The 16152-nt window shown below is 38.7% G+C and overlaps 1 protein-coding gene across 5 annotated transcripts in view; it reads left to right on the top strand.

The window, feature by feature from the left end:
• The window catches only part of dock4b (dedicator of cytokinesis 4b), a 160538-nt gene extending 155121 nt beyond the window's left edge, over positions 1 to 5417 (top strand). For all 5 annotated transcript variants that reach the window (XM_047389718.1, XM_047389717.1, XM_047389716.1 and 2 more), the window contains one exon: positions 2963 to 5417. In XM_047389718.1, coding sequence (XP_047245674.1) covers positions 2963 to 3418 — 456 coding nt within the window. In that variant the 3' untranslated portion in view covers positions 3419 to 5417. The remainder of the gene's footprint in view (positions 1 to 2962) is intronic.
• The last annotated feature ends 10735 nt before the right edge of the window (positions 5418 to 16152 follow it).

The following is a 16152-nucleotide window of genomic DNA, read 5'->3' as shown; positions in this document are numbered from 1 at the left end:
GCAAGTTTGTGAGTGTGTGCTGCTGTGGCAAAACAAGAGGCTTGGAGCGAAGCAACAAGCTGCCCATCACTTCACAGCACAACGACCTATCCTCTGTAGACCTCAAGCAGGGCTGCATTATCATGAACATGAGCGCACACACATCAAGAGGTTGCAGCCAGGGGCCCATTACCAGCCCGCAAACCCAAAGCAGCAGTGAACCTGCAGAAAATACATGCAGCTGCTCTGACAGGGCTGCACTTACTCATCTCTAGGAGCAGAAACAATGTTTAGTCAGAGCTTCTTTTAAAAAAAAAAAACAGCGAGTATAAATTACTTATGAGTGCTATATTAAATCTATAGATTTTTATCAAGCTTGACCCAGATGAGATAAGGTTTCTCTACTTGTGCACATCAAATGATTACCTTTCTTTGTGCATGCCCCCTGTAGCGTGAACTTTACTGATCAACTCCATAGTCCACTTGATCCAATTAGGTTTTAGCAGACACACTACCAGCAAGGTGCAATTGCGTAGAAAAACATTTTGAATATTGATGAAAGTTTTGTTTTTGTTTTTTCTGGGATGCACAGCATATTGTATTTTTTCATCTCTGTGCACCAGATGCATTAGAGGAATATAAAAACTCGCTCCTCTCCGTTTTTTAACCGGGTTCTGTTTATACAAGTTATTACTGCTGCTGTACAGACCGCAGAACAGTGGATGCAAATACTAGTCAGATTTTATTTGAGTGGCTTATGATTTTTCCATATGCAAACGATTCTAAAGTAATCCCAAACAGCACTCATAATTTCTTAATGCTCCCTTAGTGATGAAGTCAGTTCATTAAATTGTTTAACCTTGAAGTATTTTTTTGTATTGACCAAAGCAGTTATGTTACATAAACATTCAAATAAATCTGCTTGAAATATGAGAATAAAAGTGTTCATTATTAGGTTGGGGTTGTGTGGATTAATTAATAGCAGGTGGCATATTACCTGCAATAGTGAGCAGTCATTGCAGTGGCAAATTTGAAACCTTTACACTCTGAAAGCGTGGCACAAATAAAGACATTGTTGAGGGAACGTCATAAAAATTCCCCTTTGCAGTTTGCAACAAGCCATGCAGCGGACAGGGCAAACATTTAGAAGGTGCTCTGATCAGGTGATACTAAAATGTAACTTTTTTTGCTTACATGAAAAACACAATGGGAGGTAAAACACTATACATTACCCAGAGTACACCATACCCATGGTCAAACCTGGTGATGGCAGCGTCATGCTTTGGAGATGCTCTTCGCCTACAGGGACAGGAAAACTGGTCAGAGTTGATGGGAAGATGGGTGGTAAGTACAGGTCGATCATGGAAGAAAACCTGTTAGAGGCTTCACAAGACTTCAGACGGGGCCGGAGGTTTATATTCCAGCATGACAACAGTAAACAGCCAGAGCTACAGTGAAATAGCTTGGATCAGAGGGACACAGTCAATGTTACAACCTAAATTCAATTGAGAATTCATGGCAAGACTTGAAAATAGCTGTTCAGATGATAGTCATCCAAACTGACTGACTTGTAGTTGTAACTGCTGTTAAAAGCTGTTATGATAAGTAAGAAAGCTGAATACATATTCACATGACACCTTTTGAAATATTATTTCTAAAAAACATTGAAAAACCTTTCATTTTCTTTTAACTTTGCAATGTTGGTACTTTGTGTTGGTCTATCAAGAACGAACCCAATATTTTACATTACACGGAAGTTTGTGGTTGTAGGGTGACAAAATGTATTTCTTTAATTCAACTAATTACCATCAAGATGCATACATATCGGACATACAAGCAGACCATTACCTAAATGCATGGCATCATGCTTTGATTAAACATTTGTACCAACCACATAACGCACAGATGTCATCTTATGCAACACATTCAAAATTACCATTGTGGAGAAGAGGGGATTCTTTTCGATGTCAACTCTTGAAGGTTCACAGTGTTAATTTAACTTATCCATCAGAATTTCTCCTAGATTCACTAAACTGAGGTAACAGTGCCTGCCTACTGCAGGTTGGATAATAGAGGAAGGATTGCTGCATAGTAATTTGATGCAGTCTGCTGTTTTCATTAGCATAGGATCGAAATGGAGTGTATTTAATTGTCTTTAAATCTGTCTGTATGATTGGATTGAATTCACAATATATTACAATACTTAAATTGTTTCTGTTTGTACACTGTCTTGGGGCAACAATTGTTTATGAATTGCTGCAATATAAACTTAATTTAATTTAATTGACCAAACTATCTTGGAAAAAAAAAATCTAATTGAAACAATCACTAAAGCGGTAAAACAGAGCAGGAATGTGTAGAGTATCATGATTAAAAAATAAGATTTCAGATTGTTGAAAAAACAAAAATTCAGCCTAAAGAAGAAAAAAAGAAACAAATTAGCAAATTCATTAATAAATTAACAGAAAGGTTCACCTTACAATGCAAGGTCACCTATTTTTAGCAAAGAGCTCATATTGTTTCAATCCAACAAAGAAGAGCAACCTTCAATGTAATACGGGTTGCAGATGATTCATCATGTTCCTATTGTAAAAAAAGACCACATAGTTTTGTGAAAAATCTTTGCCTCCACAAGATGGCTAGAATCTGTTTTTGGTAAAAATGAATGTGTTCACCTTCATCTGCCTGAGTAACGACTCTGTGATTCTGTGGATGTTCGGACATAAAAGAATGATGTATGATGTCAATTTTGTTGCTAGGTAGGAAGCATTTTGAAAATAGCAGAAGTAATAAAAAACCAGTGAAAATCTATTTATTTAGATACAGGCAAAAAACACAAGGAGGGGAAAGATGTAAACTGTTACAAATTTTGAGCTGTTATTGCTTAAAAAAAACTGTTTGCTGAACCAGTGGGGTGTATCATGGCTGATTTGACATAAACATACAAACGTTAGATATACTGTCCATTTTTCTCCTTCCACAGACCACCATGCCACCTTTCACTCCTTCTCCCACTGAGTGCCAGTCTACAAGCCTGGTCTCCAACTCCCCAGTGCTGTCTGGCAGCTACAGCAGCGGCATATCCTCCCTGAGCCGCTGCAGTGTGTCCGAAGCCTCAGGCACTGAGCTGCCCACAGGTGACCACCCGCCCCACCCTCTGCCCCCGCCTAGCGCCCTGCCAAACTCCATCTCCAGCAGCTCGGACGAGCCAATCCGCCGAGAGAATAAGACTCCCCCTCCTTACAGCGTGTATGAGAGAAACAACCCCCGCCGGCCCGTGCCGCTCCCCCACAGCCTCTCCATTCCGCCGCAGACGGACCCCCCAGCCTTGCCACCCAAACCTCACCAGCTACGCACAGGCAGCATGAAGCTGGACGGGAACGCTGACCCTCGGGTGCCAAGACCAAGACCTCTGCCCAGGAAGGTGTCTCAGCTATAGGTGTATATGTAGGTGAAATAATAAAACACACTGGCGTATTTTGCACTTTTCTACCTGGCACTGATGATGTGATTCTCAGTTAAGTGTTCCTGACGTTCCAATAAAACAGGCAAGATTACTGATTACCAGGCAGTCGGAAACTAACAAAATGGTAAAACCACAAGATAAAAAAAACACTTCACTTCCATATTTACAAGAGGCTTCGACTTTGACGTGGTCATTCCACATTGTCTCTACAACAGACAGTGAGTCAACCACGGTCAGTCATAATGTATGTTTACCTAAACATTCTAGAAAAAAACAATTTTGATAGAAGTAATTTCAGATGTATGTATATTGGTATAAATGAGGTTTTTTTGCCTTAAGTATTGGAAACAGAGTCTTTTATCTGTGAGTCTTGCACGTTTTTTTTTATTATCTCTCTTTTTTTTAATAACTCAGTATAGTTCAGCAACAAAAGGTGCTAGAGGCCTTGAGTATGCATTTCAGTGAAGTGTGGAAGACAAGGGTGTGTTCTCATTGTTATATCCTCACATTTGTAGAAAATCTATCAAAAGAGCATAAACTTTAAATTTTTGTAAAATTTCAATTTAGAGTTGTGTCAAAGACTGCATTTGTACCTCACGTTACAGTTCTTAAAATAGTTGTGACTAGACGTGGGCCAGTATGAGATTATCATGGTATTGAGTAAAAATACCACAGTTTCAGGGTACCATATTTACAAAACATAAATTTAAGGAATAATAAGAAAGCTGCAACCTGGTAATTTGACAGTAGGAATGATATTGTAAAAACATATTTAAACTCTAAACATTTATGGCCTTTGGATACTATTTTTGAACATATTTGGTAATTTTTCTGCAGTAATGTAAAATGGCTAAATTATCTTTGGCACAGTAACATCTCATGATTAAGAGTAGAGACGTTTTACATGCTGCTTTACAAACCAACACACTGTCCATATTTCTTAAACTCACTGAAGTAAAGTCATGAAGTCTGGACCAAATGCATGCACTCATACCAGTTTGCTGACCGAGGTTTAATGCTCTTTATGTGAACACACCCTATTCTTTCTGCATGACATGTACATGATAACACATCTTTGGGTGTGGAGGGGTTAGCAGTTATTGTGCCAAAGGAAACTGGAAGAAAAAAATTCCTATAATCTCTATTCTTTACCTCAAATTTTGAAGCAAACGGCTGAGAAATGCTTGAACATTGCATTTACAAAATAACCTTCCTTTAAAAGTCCAAGCTAATCTCTACTTTGCCCCAATCAGTTGTGAATCTAGACGAGCACAAAAATGATTTTATGAACCGTATGAGTAAACAGTATGTGGAAGGTGGAGTTGGGGTTTTGCAATCAATAGTGACCTTAAACAATAAATAAGAGGATTGATGTGTGGGATGAATATCTTCAAACAAGTCAAAGTCAAATATTTGTACAGTTGAGAGTTTCTTTCTGTTCAATTAAAATCATGGATGTGAGTAGACTGCACGATGAGTAGTTGCTCTGTTCAGCCACATCATGTTGCATTGCTGTGGTGAAAAGATGTCCTGCGACAGGAACATTTCACACTGTTTTGTAAATTAGAGGGAATGTCAGCATAAATCTTCAGCAAATTAACTTTGGGATGTGGGGGGATTGGGTAGCTTTAGTATTGTTTGTATTTTAATTTTTTATTACATGTTGTGAATTTTTGAGATTAAATATTCACATTAATCAGTACTTGAGAACATGTAAATTATGAAGAGATCAATGTAAGTATGCCAAATATGAAATTTGTGTATTTCAATTAATGTAAATACTGTGTTTTTAACAAGATGTAGCTATAACAATTTACAGCTTTGAATGTAATGTTGAAGCAGCAAATTATTATAAATGTTCAAACTTTTATTGTTTTGTGAGTGTAGAGAAACTGAGGTCATGCACAATGACTCTTAACTCATTTACAAGTTCAATAAACTGCCCTATGGAATAAAGGTGGAGTCACTGAAAGATGTTTTATATCCTGAGTTTGCTACCTTTGTTGCGGAATTATCTTTATGGGGGATTAGATCATTTAATTGAGTAAATTTAACCAATAAAACAAAAGCTGAACTCTGTGGGATTCTGTGTAACAGTGAAAAGCGATTTCTTTTTGCCCGACTTGAATATTCTCCACTGTAAGACAGAAAAATAACCGGATGGTCACTCAGTGGGAATATTAAAAATGAAAGACTGCAAACTAAAGAGGTCAAAACTGTTGCTACTTTATGTAAACTAAAAATCATTCTAAACCTTCATTTTATTTGTCCAAAAACCAAATTTTGAGGTACTAAATATATTTCAAATTTAATTTAAACCAAATATGTCTCATTAGAAAAGTCTTAAAAAATAATCTTTTATAGCAGTATCATAACCTCACACTGATATATTTTCAAAAATCCAACTATCATTTAAGAGCTTTGAGTTATAAAAACATTAACTTTTACCCACATTTACAGGAGCAAATATGCTGTTGTGGGGGTGTTAGTTAAGAGAGACTGTGGGAAGGAAACCATGCAGTTATGCACACAGCATTTAGAGTTAAGTGGAACATCATTATGAGTATAGATTATAGATGTCATTAAATATATAGTGAAGTTGCTTTGAATCTTACAGCGGAGGAGTGACACTGATTTACTCTTCTCACTGAAGTCTGAAGTGAGAGAAACAGAAGCTAAACTGCTGGGGAGAAACAAGGCTGAAACAGAAGGCCACAGACATGAAGTGGTTAGGAAAAGAAGAAGAGCAACAAGGAAGTCTTAATGAAAGTAGGGAGGGCCAAGGTGATCAAGGACATGAGGAAGGAGATGAGATGAAGAGTACAACAGACCGGACAACATGCAGATGAAATGAGTGTTGGAGACATCACAGCTTACCTCCAGCTGAGCTAAGTTGTATGGTATGTAAATTACTGCACAGACACTAACAGACACTGCTTAGCTTCAACTGAAACAACTGATTAATTGTAATTAACAAATTTATCTAATTGAACACAACATTTTTCTATGTGAGAACCCGATATGGTAATTTTCTCCTAATTCTGTTTTTTTTTTACCTTTTCTATAAAAAAAAAAAAAGCAATGTTTTAGAGATTGAAAATATTATTTAACCAGTATAAGAGAATATTAACCCAAATTTGATGGAATAATTAAAATAAATTAATTAGAAATAATCATCAAAAATCTGTCAGCTATCAATTAATTTGTAATAAAAAAGGTAGCACATTTTCTTAATAGTAAAGTAAAAGTTGTCCCTTTTTTTTTATATAAACGTTTATGAACATAAAATAAATTTTGCTATTGGATTCTAATTCACTCAACAATCAGCACTACACTGATGAGCGGGGCACCTTTAGGTGGCTGAATGGAATCACTGCAAAGCGAACCGCTCAGATTTTGTTATACCAGACTCCGGGTTGGCCTTTATCCTATCGTTATTGAGAAACATTTATCGTAAGAATTTAGATCTATCTTGACAATGGTACAATGTTTGAAAACCCCAAAAATTTAGATTTATGTTAACTTTTTTTCCACTGTTTGTTCCAGCACCAAAGGAGCACCAATAAATTTAAATACGCTCGGAAATATGATCAACGGCACTCACTGTGTGCAGTTTAGTGATAGAAATCGGGACTTCTTTTATGTATCCTGAAGAAGCAAATTTTAAGTCTATATTGCCCACCCCTAAGTAGACTGTAAAACAGAATTTGGGGCCTTTACTAACTCATATTGATGGATACAGGCCATGATTATATAAGCATATATATGTTTGCCATACAGTGCAACCCCACAAAATCTCCTGCCTCCCTCTTAGCGTCCCATAAACATTCTGCAAAAAAACAATCATTTTGAACAAAAAGTAAATGAGCATTGTACTCTTGAAGCATGTTGAAATGCTACCTCTGGATGTATGCATTGTCCCATTAGACTGCTTTATAAATAGTTGTGGCTACTACTCGTCACTTTGCACTTCAAGAACATTTTTGCAGAGCATGATGTCTGATTCAGGGTTCTGCTTCTGTGTCCTGGTCTTAAAGCAGAGTCTGTTTTGTTCACTTCGTATGGAGACAAGTGTCCAGCCAATACCAGACATAGCCTCTGCTAATTTTGCTATGCTTGTCCCCTAATGGTCCTTTTAGTTAAATGAATATAAAATGGGGCTAATATGTAAACTGTAAATGCACTTTTTAATCAAAAGCACATCGGTCTTTTTGTGCAATCCCATAAAATATACAACATTTATGAGAGGTACTTTGTCAAAATGCTTGAATTTTACAGCCATGTAAATTTTAACTATGACAACCTCTGTGCAACCTCACGCATCCGCTGGGATATTTACGGGGCACAGACTCCGGTCAGGAACTTGTGCTTCAGGCTCTGTCTCAGGAACCAATTTCACAAGCAAACAGCAGAAAGCCTCAAAGCCCTTCGTTTATGAAGAAGCTGTTTGTATAGGTTAAACAGGGTGTCTTAGTACACAGTACAACACCTGCACATCGGAATCTTTTATTTTTTCACTTTGAGCCATATTTAACATTACAGAGAACCTAGGTGTTAAAAACAATCCTCTAAGATTCAAATGTGTTCTTGGTTCTGTTCGATAAACACAAGAATCAATAGCACAGAACTGTGTTGTTAAGTCTGCCAGTTAAAAATTTCCTTTCGCTTCATGCAGTTTATAGGCCGTGAAGGAGTTAGTGGTGTGTGCTAACAGAAGACACGTTTACACAAGGGAGCAAGTTCCGTGTTTATCACAAAGCATCTAATTATCCGTGGACCATAGCTGCACTGGCTCCTGCTGTATAATCAGCACAACAACCGTGTGTTGATGGAACTGTGCTGCTTGACTGGGGGACCTTGAGCAATTGTTGCAAATTTCTCTCCTGACTGTAAACACTATTTGTATGTGTGCGTTTGGTGAAGATGAGCACACTTCACCTGTCAGCACTTATCATAATTGTGGGTGGTGGGCTCTAATTTGACAGCAATTATTATGTTAGGAATGAATTCCTTGCTAATCGCAGTCTCCTTGCAGCACAAGGAGCGTTGTGCGGCGTCCGGGCCCGGACGTGCTCCTGTTATCGAGCGAGTTTGTGAGAATGACAGGTTTGCCATTATCGAGGTAAGAGACCTTTTAGTTTACAGGCAGCCAACAAATGTGCTTTTGGGTGAAAAGAGAGGAGAAAGTTCAACAGAAATCTGATGATTGCGGACACCGACTTTGTGTTTTTTCACAGATCGCTTCTTTACATAAAGAACTGGACTAATAAATGATGGACAGTTTTATAAGGAAATTGGCTTGCTGAAAGAAAATCATATGAAGCCAACAATAACAGAGAAGGCCTCTTTTTTTTTTTTATTCCACGTCCTGGTACAAAATGACCCATGGCATGGGACTTGTCCACAGCCTGGTGGTTGAGGACCCCTGATGTGGAAGAAGGTACTCAAATTAAACCAAAATTAATATTTTACATTTCAACTGCAACATGCGTAAAAAACTAACAATGTACATTGCTCTGTGAACACCCATGTTTTGGTGCCAGCGGACATGCATTTCTCAAGGTTTGAATATCGCACCGACCACTGATGAATCTTAAAACACAAGAGTATGCCACAACTTCAACCCTACCAAGGCATGGCCATCGACCTAAACTGTCAGGCTGAAGCACTGCTGAGGTAACTCTGGAGGACTTTTGCAAATCCACAGATTAGGTGGGAGAACCTGTTGACAGGACAGTTATTGCACTCCATAAATATGGCCTGCAAGCCATGCAGAGGACACAAAGGAAATTTGGTAAAATATACTCTTGTCAAAGTAGACCAAAATTAAACTCTTTGACCTGCATACAAATGCTATGTGTGGAGAAGCATTGTCATTGCACGTCACCCTGAACAGCCCATCTCCATGGTGAACCTTGGTAGTGTCAGCTTCATACTGTGGGAATGCTTTTCTTAAGAAGGTGTGGGACAGCTGGTCAGAGGGAAGATGGAGCTTAACACAGATTATTTCTGGAAGAAAACCTGGCAGAAGCTGCAAGACACTATAGCAGAGGTTCAACCTCCAGCATTACATAGACTCTAAACATACAACCAGAACCCAAATAGAGAAGTTGGGATCAAAGCATACTCATGTGTTGGAATACCCCCGTTAAAGTTCAGACCTACAGTATATGCAGTACAATTGACAATTTTTGACTAGTCTTGAAAATTGATGTTTGAAGACACTCTACATCGAATCCAACTGAGTGTTAGCTATTTTGCAAAGAAGAATGGGCAAAACATCTCTACATATTAACAGCTGGTAGAGAAATGTCCCAAAATACTTCCAGCTGCAATCACAGTGAAAAGTGGGCCTGCTATGTATTCATTGAATACTAATGCACGCCAAACTTGTCAGTTTCCTTCTGCACAAAGTACTACTTTGTGTTGGTCTGTCACATAAATCACCATTTAACGACCTTGAAGCTTGTGGTTTTAACCCGACGTGTGAAAAAGTGGTATGAATACTTTTGCAAGCCACTGTAAATAACATGACCCGGCAGTCCTCTCTGTAATTGTGAACATATTCAGCACAGTTTTTCATTTTCATTAGCCAGCATGAGGTATTTTGCAGCTGTTTATTATACATGTATTAACCGTTTTCCACTTAAAGCATTCATGGGCAATGATGTATAATTATCAAGGGAAAGGTAGTGCACTGTATCAATTTAAAGTTGCCTGCAGCATATTTAGGAGAACACACACCCGCGGAGAAACTCAAGGTGTTTGTCTCGCTCTGCAAATCTCTCCAGGGAGAGGCGAAGCCGGAGTAGCTCTGCAGGGAGTAAAGAGCCTCCATTTCAGAGGCAACACCGAAGGGGAGTTTCAAAGAGAAGCTCGCAAGAATAGATGGCGTGTTTTATCTCCGCGCTCCACTCCTATATCGGCTTTGTTGTGTTTGGCGGGTTGTAGGGGGGATGAGGCAGGATTTTCACCTGGAAGCTTCAAGTATTTCAGGATGTTTTTAATGGCAAGATGAGTGAAGTTAACATTTTTTTGATTTGCACCCTCCTCATAGGGAGACTGTTGCCTCAGCTGAATGGGAAGTTGACTGGTGGTTTCGAAAGCTTTGAATACTAAAGAGTGCAAGACAAAAAGAGATCAGAGAGTGGGAATGGAGTGGCAAAGAGGAGACATACTGTAAATTCTCTTAAATATTTATGCCAGATTTTTGTCTAACCTCTGCAAGATAGTAGGCTGCCAAGTTCACTCTCTGAGAAGTCACTTCTATAGTTCACTGAGTAAAACATTGTTTACGGTTTTATATTGTGTGGCTAAGATAGTTTAACCAAAACTTTTTCCTTGGGCATGGCGGTAGCGCTGGGGTAAAACACGTTACCTATGTACGGAAGCTACAGTCCCAGCCCGTTGACCTTTGCCGCATGTCTTTCCCTATCTCTCTCCACCCCATTTCCAGCTGGTCAACTTACAAGATAAAGATCACTAGTGCCACAAAAATTTAAGAAAAAGGAAAACATTTTCCCTATGTGTATTCAGAGGTATTTTTGTTTTAAAGAGGGGTGGTTATGAGTAATCAGTATCTCATTGGTAGTAGACAGTACAGTACAGTTCTTAGTCATTGTGGCCAAATAGCTTTTATTTTTTATTTTTTGATCATGGAACATTTTCCAGAAGACATTTAGCTTGTCCATGTGCTCCAAAACACAAAATCAACAATAATTTGTATCCTGTAACTTATGCATCCAGTTCTTGTGTTTAAAATATGTTTAAGTTGCTTGTATCATCATTCCACCTTGAAAAACACAATCACTTTTAAAGACCCCAATTTAATACCCATTATGAGTGTACAGTTCATACTGTACTCGCATGAACTGCTTCAGCATTTCTTTTCTTATGTTACCAATCTGCTTTGAATTTGGAAATACATTTGACTAGCTTGACTCTGCATACTGTGTTGCACAAGCTTTTTTTTTTTTTTACTGTAGATGTAACGGTAACTTCATGTTTGGCACAATTATTTCTCTTACAGTTTATTTAATTGGCTGCTAATGAATGTTCTAATCTTGAGAGCAGCTGGCTTGAGGTTGGACTTGAAGCATAAACAGACATGAAAAAATTCCTTTATGATTGATACTTTTTCCACTTTAACCAAAAAAACTGTGTTCAAGAATACCGCAATTGTATTTACTAGTTCACATAAATGCAAATTTTCTCATTAGCATTAATATCTAACGAGCATGTTGCTTTTCTACTAGTCATTATTTAAATCACCTCCTTTATGAATTAAAATCCTTAAATGTTCTGTACGGTATGTCACCCTGTGTATGTTAAAAACAGAAAAAGAAGCATCAGGATGCTGGAAGAAGGAAAAAGCCCCATAGAATTGCATCTGTATGTTGTTTATGTTGTCTTAACAAATCTGAGGTAAAGTAAAAGTTGCTGCTGTTTTCTTTTATTCATTATAGGCTTTCTCAAGAGAGTATCTTCCAGCTTGTCCTGCTCTCAATGTATTCGTTAACCCAGTGCCCTGCTGTAGTTCCCAGTTGAATCATGACAGTGTCCAATGTTTTACTAAAACAGGATGTATTTTCTTCGCCAATGATTTTAGAGCTTATTTGATTAAATACTACAAATATGGCCTATGTTTTATTTATATTCAGACTTTACACACCAACGCTTTATGTCTAGCAACACCCTTAGCGTAAACACTGCAGAAAATCATGTCAACCATGATGTCAGCCCAGTGTTTAAAAACTTACATCCATGATGGTATTTCTTATAAAGTAAGCTTAAAAATGGACAAACTACTTCTTGCCTGAAGAAAAACCCCTGCTTTTATTTATTGCAAGCTGTTGGGCCTTGCCTAATTCCTTTATAGTAGCTTGAGTGATTTTGTATGTACAAAGATAAAATCATTCTATGAATTGAATCCGTTTCTACAATCAAATGTACAAAGCAAAACATGAAACATGCAGTGGTTGTTGCGCTGCATTATTATGAATGATCCACTTGCTGATTGTTTTCCTTCTGCTCCTGCTTTTCTGGACTGTTGCAGTTTCTTAACCTTTGTCATCGCTACTCACAGCAGCAGGTTTGTCATCTCAGCCTTTGCCCTTACGAGATCATTTCTCCTCTCTATTTGTTTGCGGTGGCCGCTTCTGAATGCGTAATTGCGCATGCAGAAGGCTGAGTTTGAAGTTGTTCTGCAAGCAGATGCTTTATGTTTGTGGTCTGGATGGACCCATTGAGGCAAAGGTTACATTCTGCTCCTCCTTTAATAAAAATATTGGATTACAGGCTATTGCTCAGGAGGGCAGAGCTGTGTCCAAAGTAGCGTGTGCCCTCCGCCATCAGTGCGCACACGGGGGCAGCTGGTCAGTGCGCGTCTGGGCTGACAACACCATAGGAGCGGGCAAAGCTTAACTGTGTTGCTCGCAACAGATTGGCCAATCAATATAAACAATATAAAAGACACACGTCTGTTAATTAATTTTAGAGGCTTACCTCCCTTGAACTTTTAATTCTTTTCCGTGACTCACCCACCGTGTTCTTTTTTTGTTTTTAAGAGTATATGTTTGAAGAGTTCGGGGTTTATCATTATACGTAATATAAGCAACATAAAAATAGTTTGTTGTAGGAGTTAGCTTTCTGCATGTTTTAGCTTTGCTAATTTTAAAACATAACGTCACATAACAGAATTTGACAATGTTAAAGCCTGCATCGTCTTTTCACCACTTGGAATAGGCCGTCCTAAATGGTGATTTTTTTTTTTGATTGCCAAGAAGTGATTGTAGCATCCAGTTTGCAAACGAAGGATTTAATCTGCCTTATAATGTCTTTATTTCTTTCCTATTAATTATATTATCAACATCACAGCACAGTGAGTCCTTCACATGATGTGCAATTACAGTTAACAGGCTATGCGCACTTGATCAGTTATGTGCACAGTTCACCAGGTTTGTCAGCAGCAGATCTCACTGACAGTGATGGTGCGCCGGAATGATCCAGATCAAGAAAAAAGGATTGCAAGGAGTATTATCATAGGAGATATGTCATGGCTTTTGTTTGTGATTGGCTAAAAATCAGACCGATCAGACAGATCTGATTAGCACCTTGTTTATAGATCAGCTTTCCGGACGCAAACAGGTTTGCGTGTGATTTTGTACGCGCAAACCTGTGAAAATCAGGCTCACAGTGTCTTGAAAAAGTATTCCCCCCTTACAGATAAAAATTGTAGTTAAATAATGTAACTTATTATTTCAATCATTAAGGAAAACAAGCTGTCTAAAAAGTATAACACTTTGTGCCTCAATCTAAAGAAATTCCATAACAAAGCAGAAGCAAAGTCCTTTACATCTACCAGTCTGTAAAGGGTTACAAAGGCGTTGGAATTCCAGCAAGCCACAGTGAAGGGAATGCCAGGAGTGACTGGCCTAACCAATTACGCCAGAAGTGAAGACCTTTGGGAAAATGTTCTGTAGAATTTTTTGGAAGGTGTGCATTCCTTAACATTTAGTATACAATAAACAGAACCTTTCAGAAAAATATCACACCTACAGTCAAATATGGTGGTGGTGTGTGATGGTACGGGGCTGCTTTGTTGCTTTAGGACCTGGACATTTGCCGTAATTGATGGAACCATGACTCCTGCTCGCTAACAAAAAATTCAAGTGAGGTTCAGTGGCGTGACTTGTGCCATGTTGTTCATGCTTGAAAATACTCCTATGTGGCTGAATTAAAACAGTTTTCCACAGCAATATAATAAACTCATTGCCAGTTATTGTGGTTGGTGACATTTCTTGACCCCAAGGCTGGCAAAACTAGTTAATAGGATATGGTGCTAATATTTTGTATTTACTCAAGTTATCATTAACTGATCTAAACATCTGTGTGGTGATCCAAAAAACTTTAGTGTGACAAATGAGCAAAAACAGAAGAAATCTGTAAGGGTGCAAATACTTTTTCATGGCAATGAATAAAAGATCTATAGTTAGGGTGATCATATCCCTCATGGAAGTAGAGATTTTCATTTGAAAATAACCCACACATGTCCACATCTCTTATTTTCATTCGCTTCTATTCTCACCACTGACTCATCCTCCAAAGGTCAGTGAATGGCGGCCCTGTTTACGGAGTTTTTGTGCCTGCCAAAGTTCTCCATCCTCCCCTCCACCTCAGCCTTTGTGATTCAGAAGTCTACCCAACTGGACCTGAGGGCAGCTGCATCAAGACTTTCACCAGCCATGTTAAAAGGCAATCTTTTGGCCTTATCAAACCTCTCGCTGTCGCTAGTTCTTATTCTCCACAGGGGTGTGTATTAAATTAAATGAAAGACTCTCGCTGTCTCTCGTCTCTTGGGTGATCGCCTTAGTTCTGCCTGGCTGGTTCGGCTGTGAAGAACCCCTCTCCTGCTTCTCCTACACACATGAATAAACATGAGGTCAGGTGAAACTTCAAACACTGTCCCCTAGAAAGGGCTGTGAGCTTAAAATGATGGCAAATAAGAAGGCACAAAAAGACCAATGAGAACGTTTTCTCTTTCCAAGGCTGCCTCGATCCATTTCCCGGCACAATGGGAATTGCCTCTTGATGCTAAAACCAGTCCTGTAATGGACTGGCTTGTATGGCCTTTTGCCCAATGGCTGTTGATTGCTCTGTATTTAGCTCTCAGCTTCCCTGACCTGCTGAAGAAAACCCCTTCCGACAGCATGATACCACCACCACCATCATGTTTCACCATGGGAATTGGTGTGTTTTCCATCATACATAGCATTTGTATCTAATAGCATGGTCACATCTAACCAGAGAACGCTTTCCAACATGTTTGCTGCATACCCTGCAAGGTTTGTGGCAAGCTTGGACTTCCTTCATCAATGTCCTTCTTCTTGTCACTCTTCCATAAAGCCTAGATGTGTTAAAAGCACAAGAGATTTCTCCACCTGAGCTATGGGTTTTTGCAACTCTTCCAAAATTACCATATACAGTACAGACCAAAAGTTTGGACACACCTTCTCATTCAAAGAGTTGTCTTTATTTGCATGACTATGAATATTGTAGCTTCACACTAAAGGCATCAAAACTATGAATTAACACATGTGGAATTATATACTGGACAAAAAAGTATGAAACAACTGAAAATATGTCTTATATTCTAGGTTCTTCAAAGTAGCCATATTTTGCTTTGATTACTGCTCCGCATACTCTTGGCATTCTGTTGATGAGCTTCAAGAGGTAGTCACCTGAAATGGTTTTCACTTCACAGGTGTGCCCTGGCAGGTTTAATAAGTGGGATTTCAAGCCTTATAAATGGGGTTGGGACCATCAGTTGTGTTGTGCAGGAGGTGGATACAGTACACAGCTGATAGTCCTACTGAATAGACTGTTAGAATTTGTATTATGGCAAGAAAAAAGCAGCTAAGTAAAGAAAAACATTACTTTAAGAAATCAAGGTCAGTCAGTCCAAACAATTGGGAAAACTTTGAAAGTGTCCCCAAGTGCAGTCGCAAAAACCATCAAGCGCTACAAAGAAACTGGCTCACATGAGGACCGGCCCAGAAAAGGAAGACCAAGAGTCACCTCTGCTGCGGACGATAAGTTCATCCGAGTCACCAGCCTCAAAAATCGCAGGTTAACAGCAGCTCAGATTAGAGAACAGGTCAATGCCACACAGAGTTCTAGCAGCAGACACATCTCTAGAACAACTGTTA

Source organism: Girardinichthys multiradiatus, chromosome 17, assembly GCF_021462225.1.
Source record: "Girardinichthys multiradiatus isolate DD_20200921_A chromosome 17, DD_fGirMul_XY1, whole genome shotgun sequence".
NCBI lineage: Eukaryota > Metazoa > Chordata > Actinopteri > Cyprinodontiformes > Goodeidae > Girardinichthys > Girardinichthys multiradiatus.
This window is presented reverse-complemented; position numbering and strand designations above follow the sequence as displayed.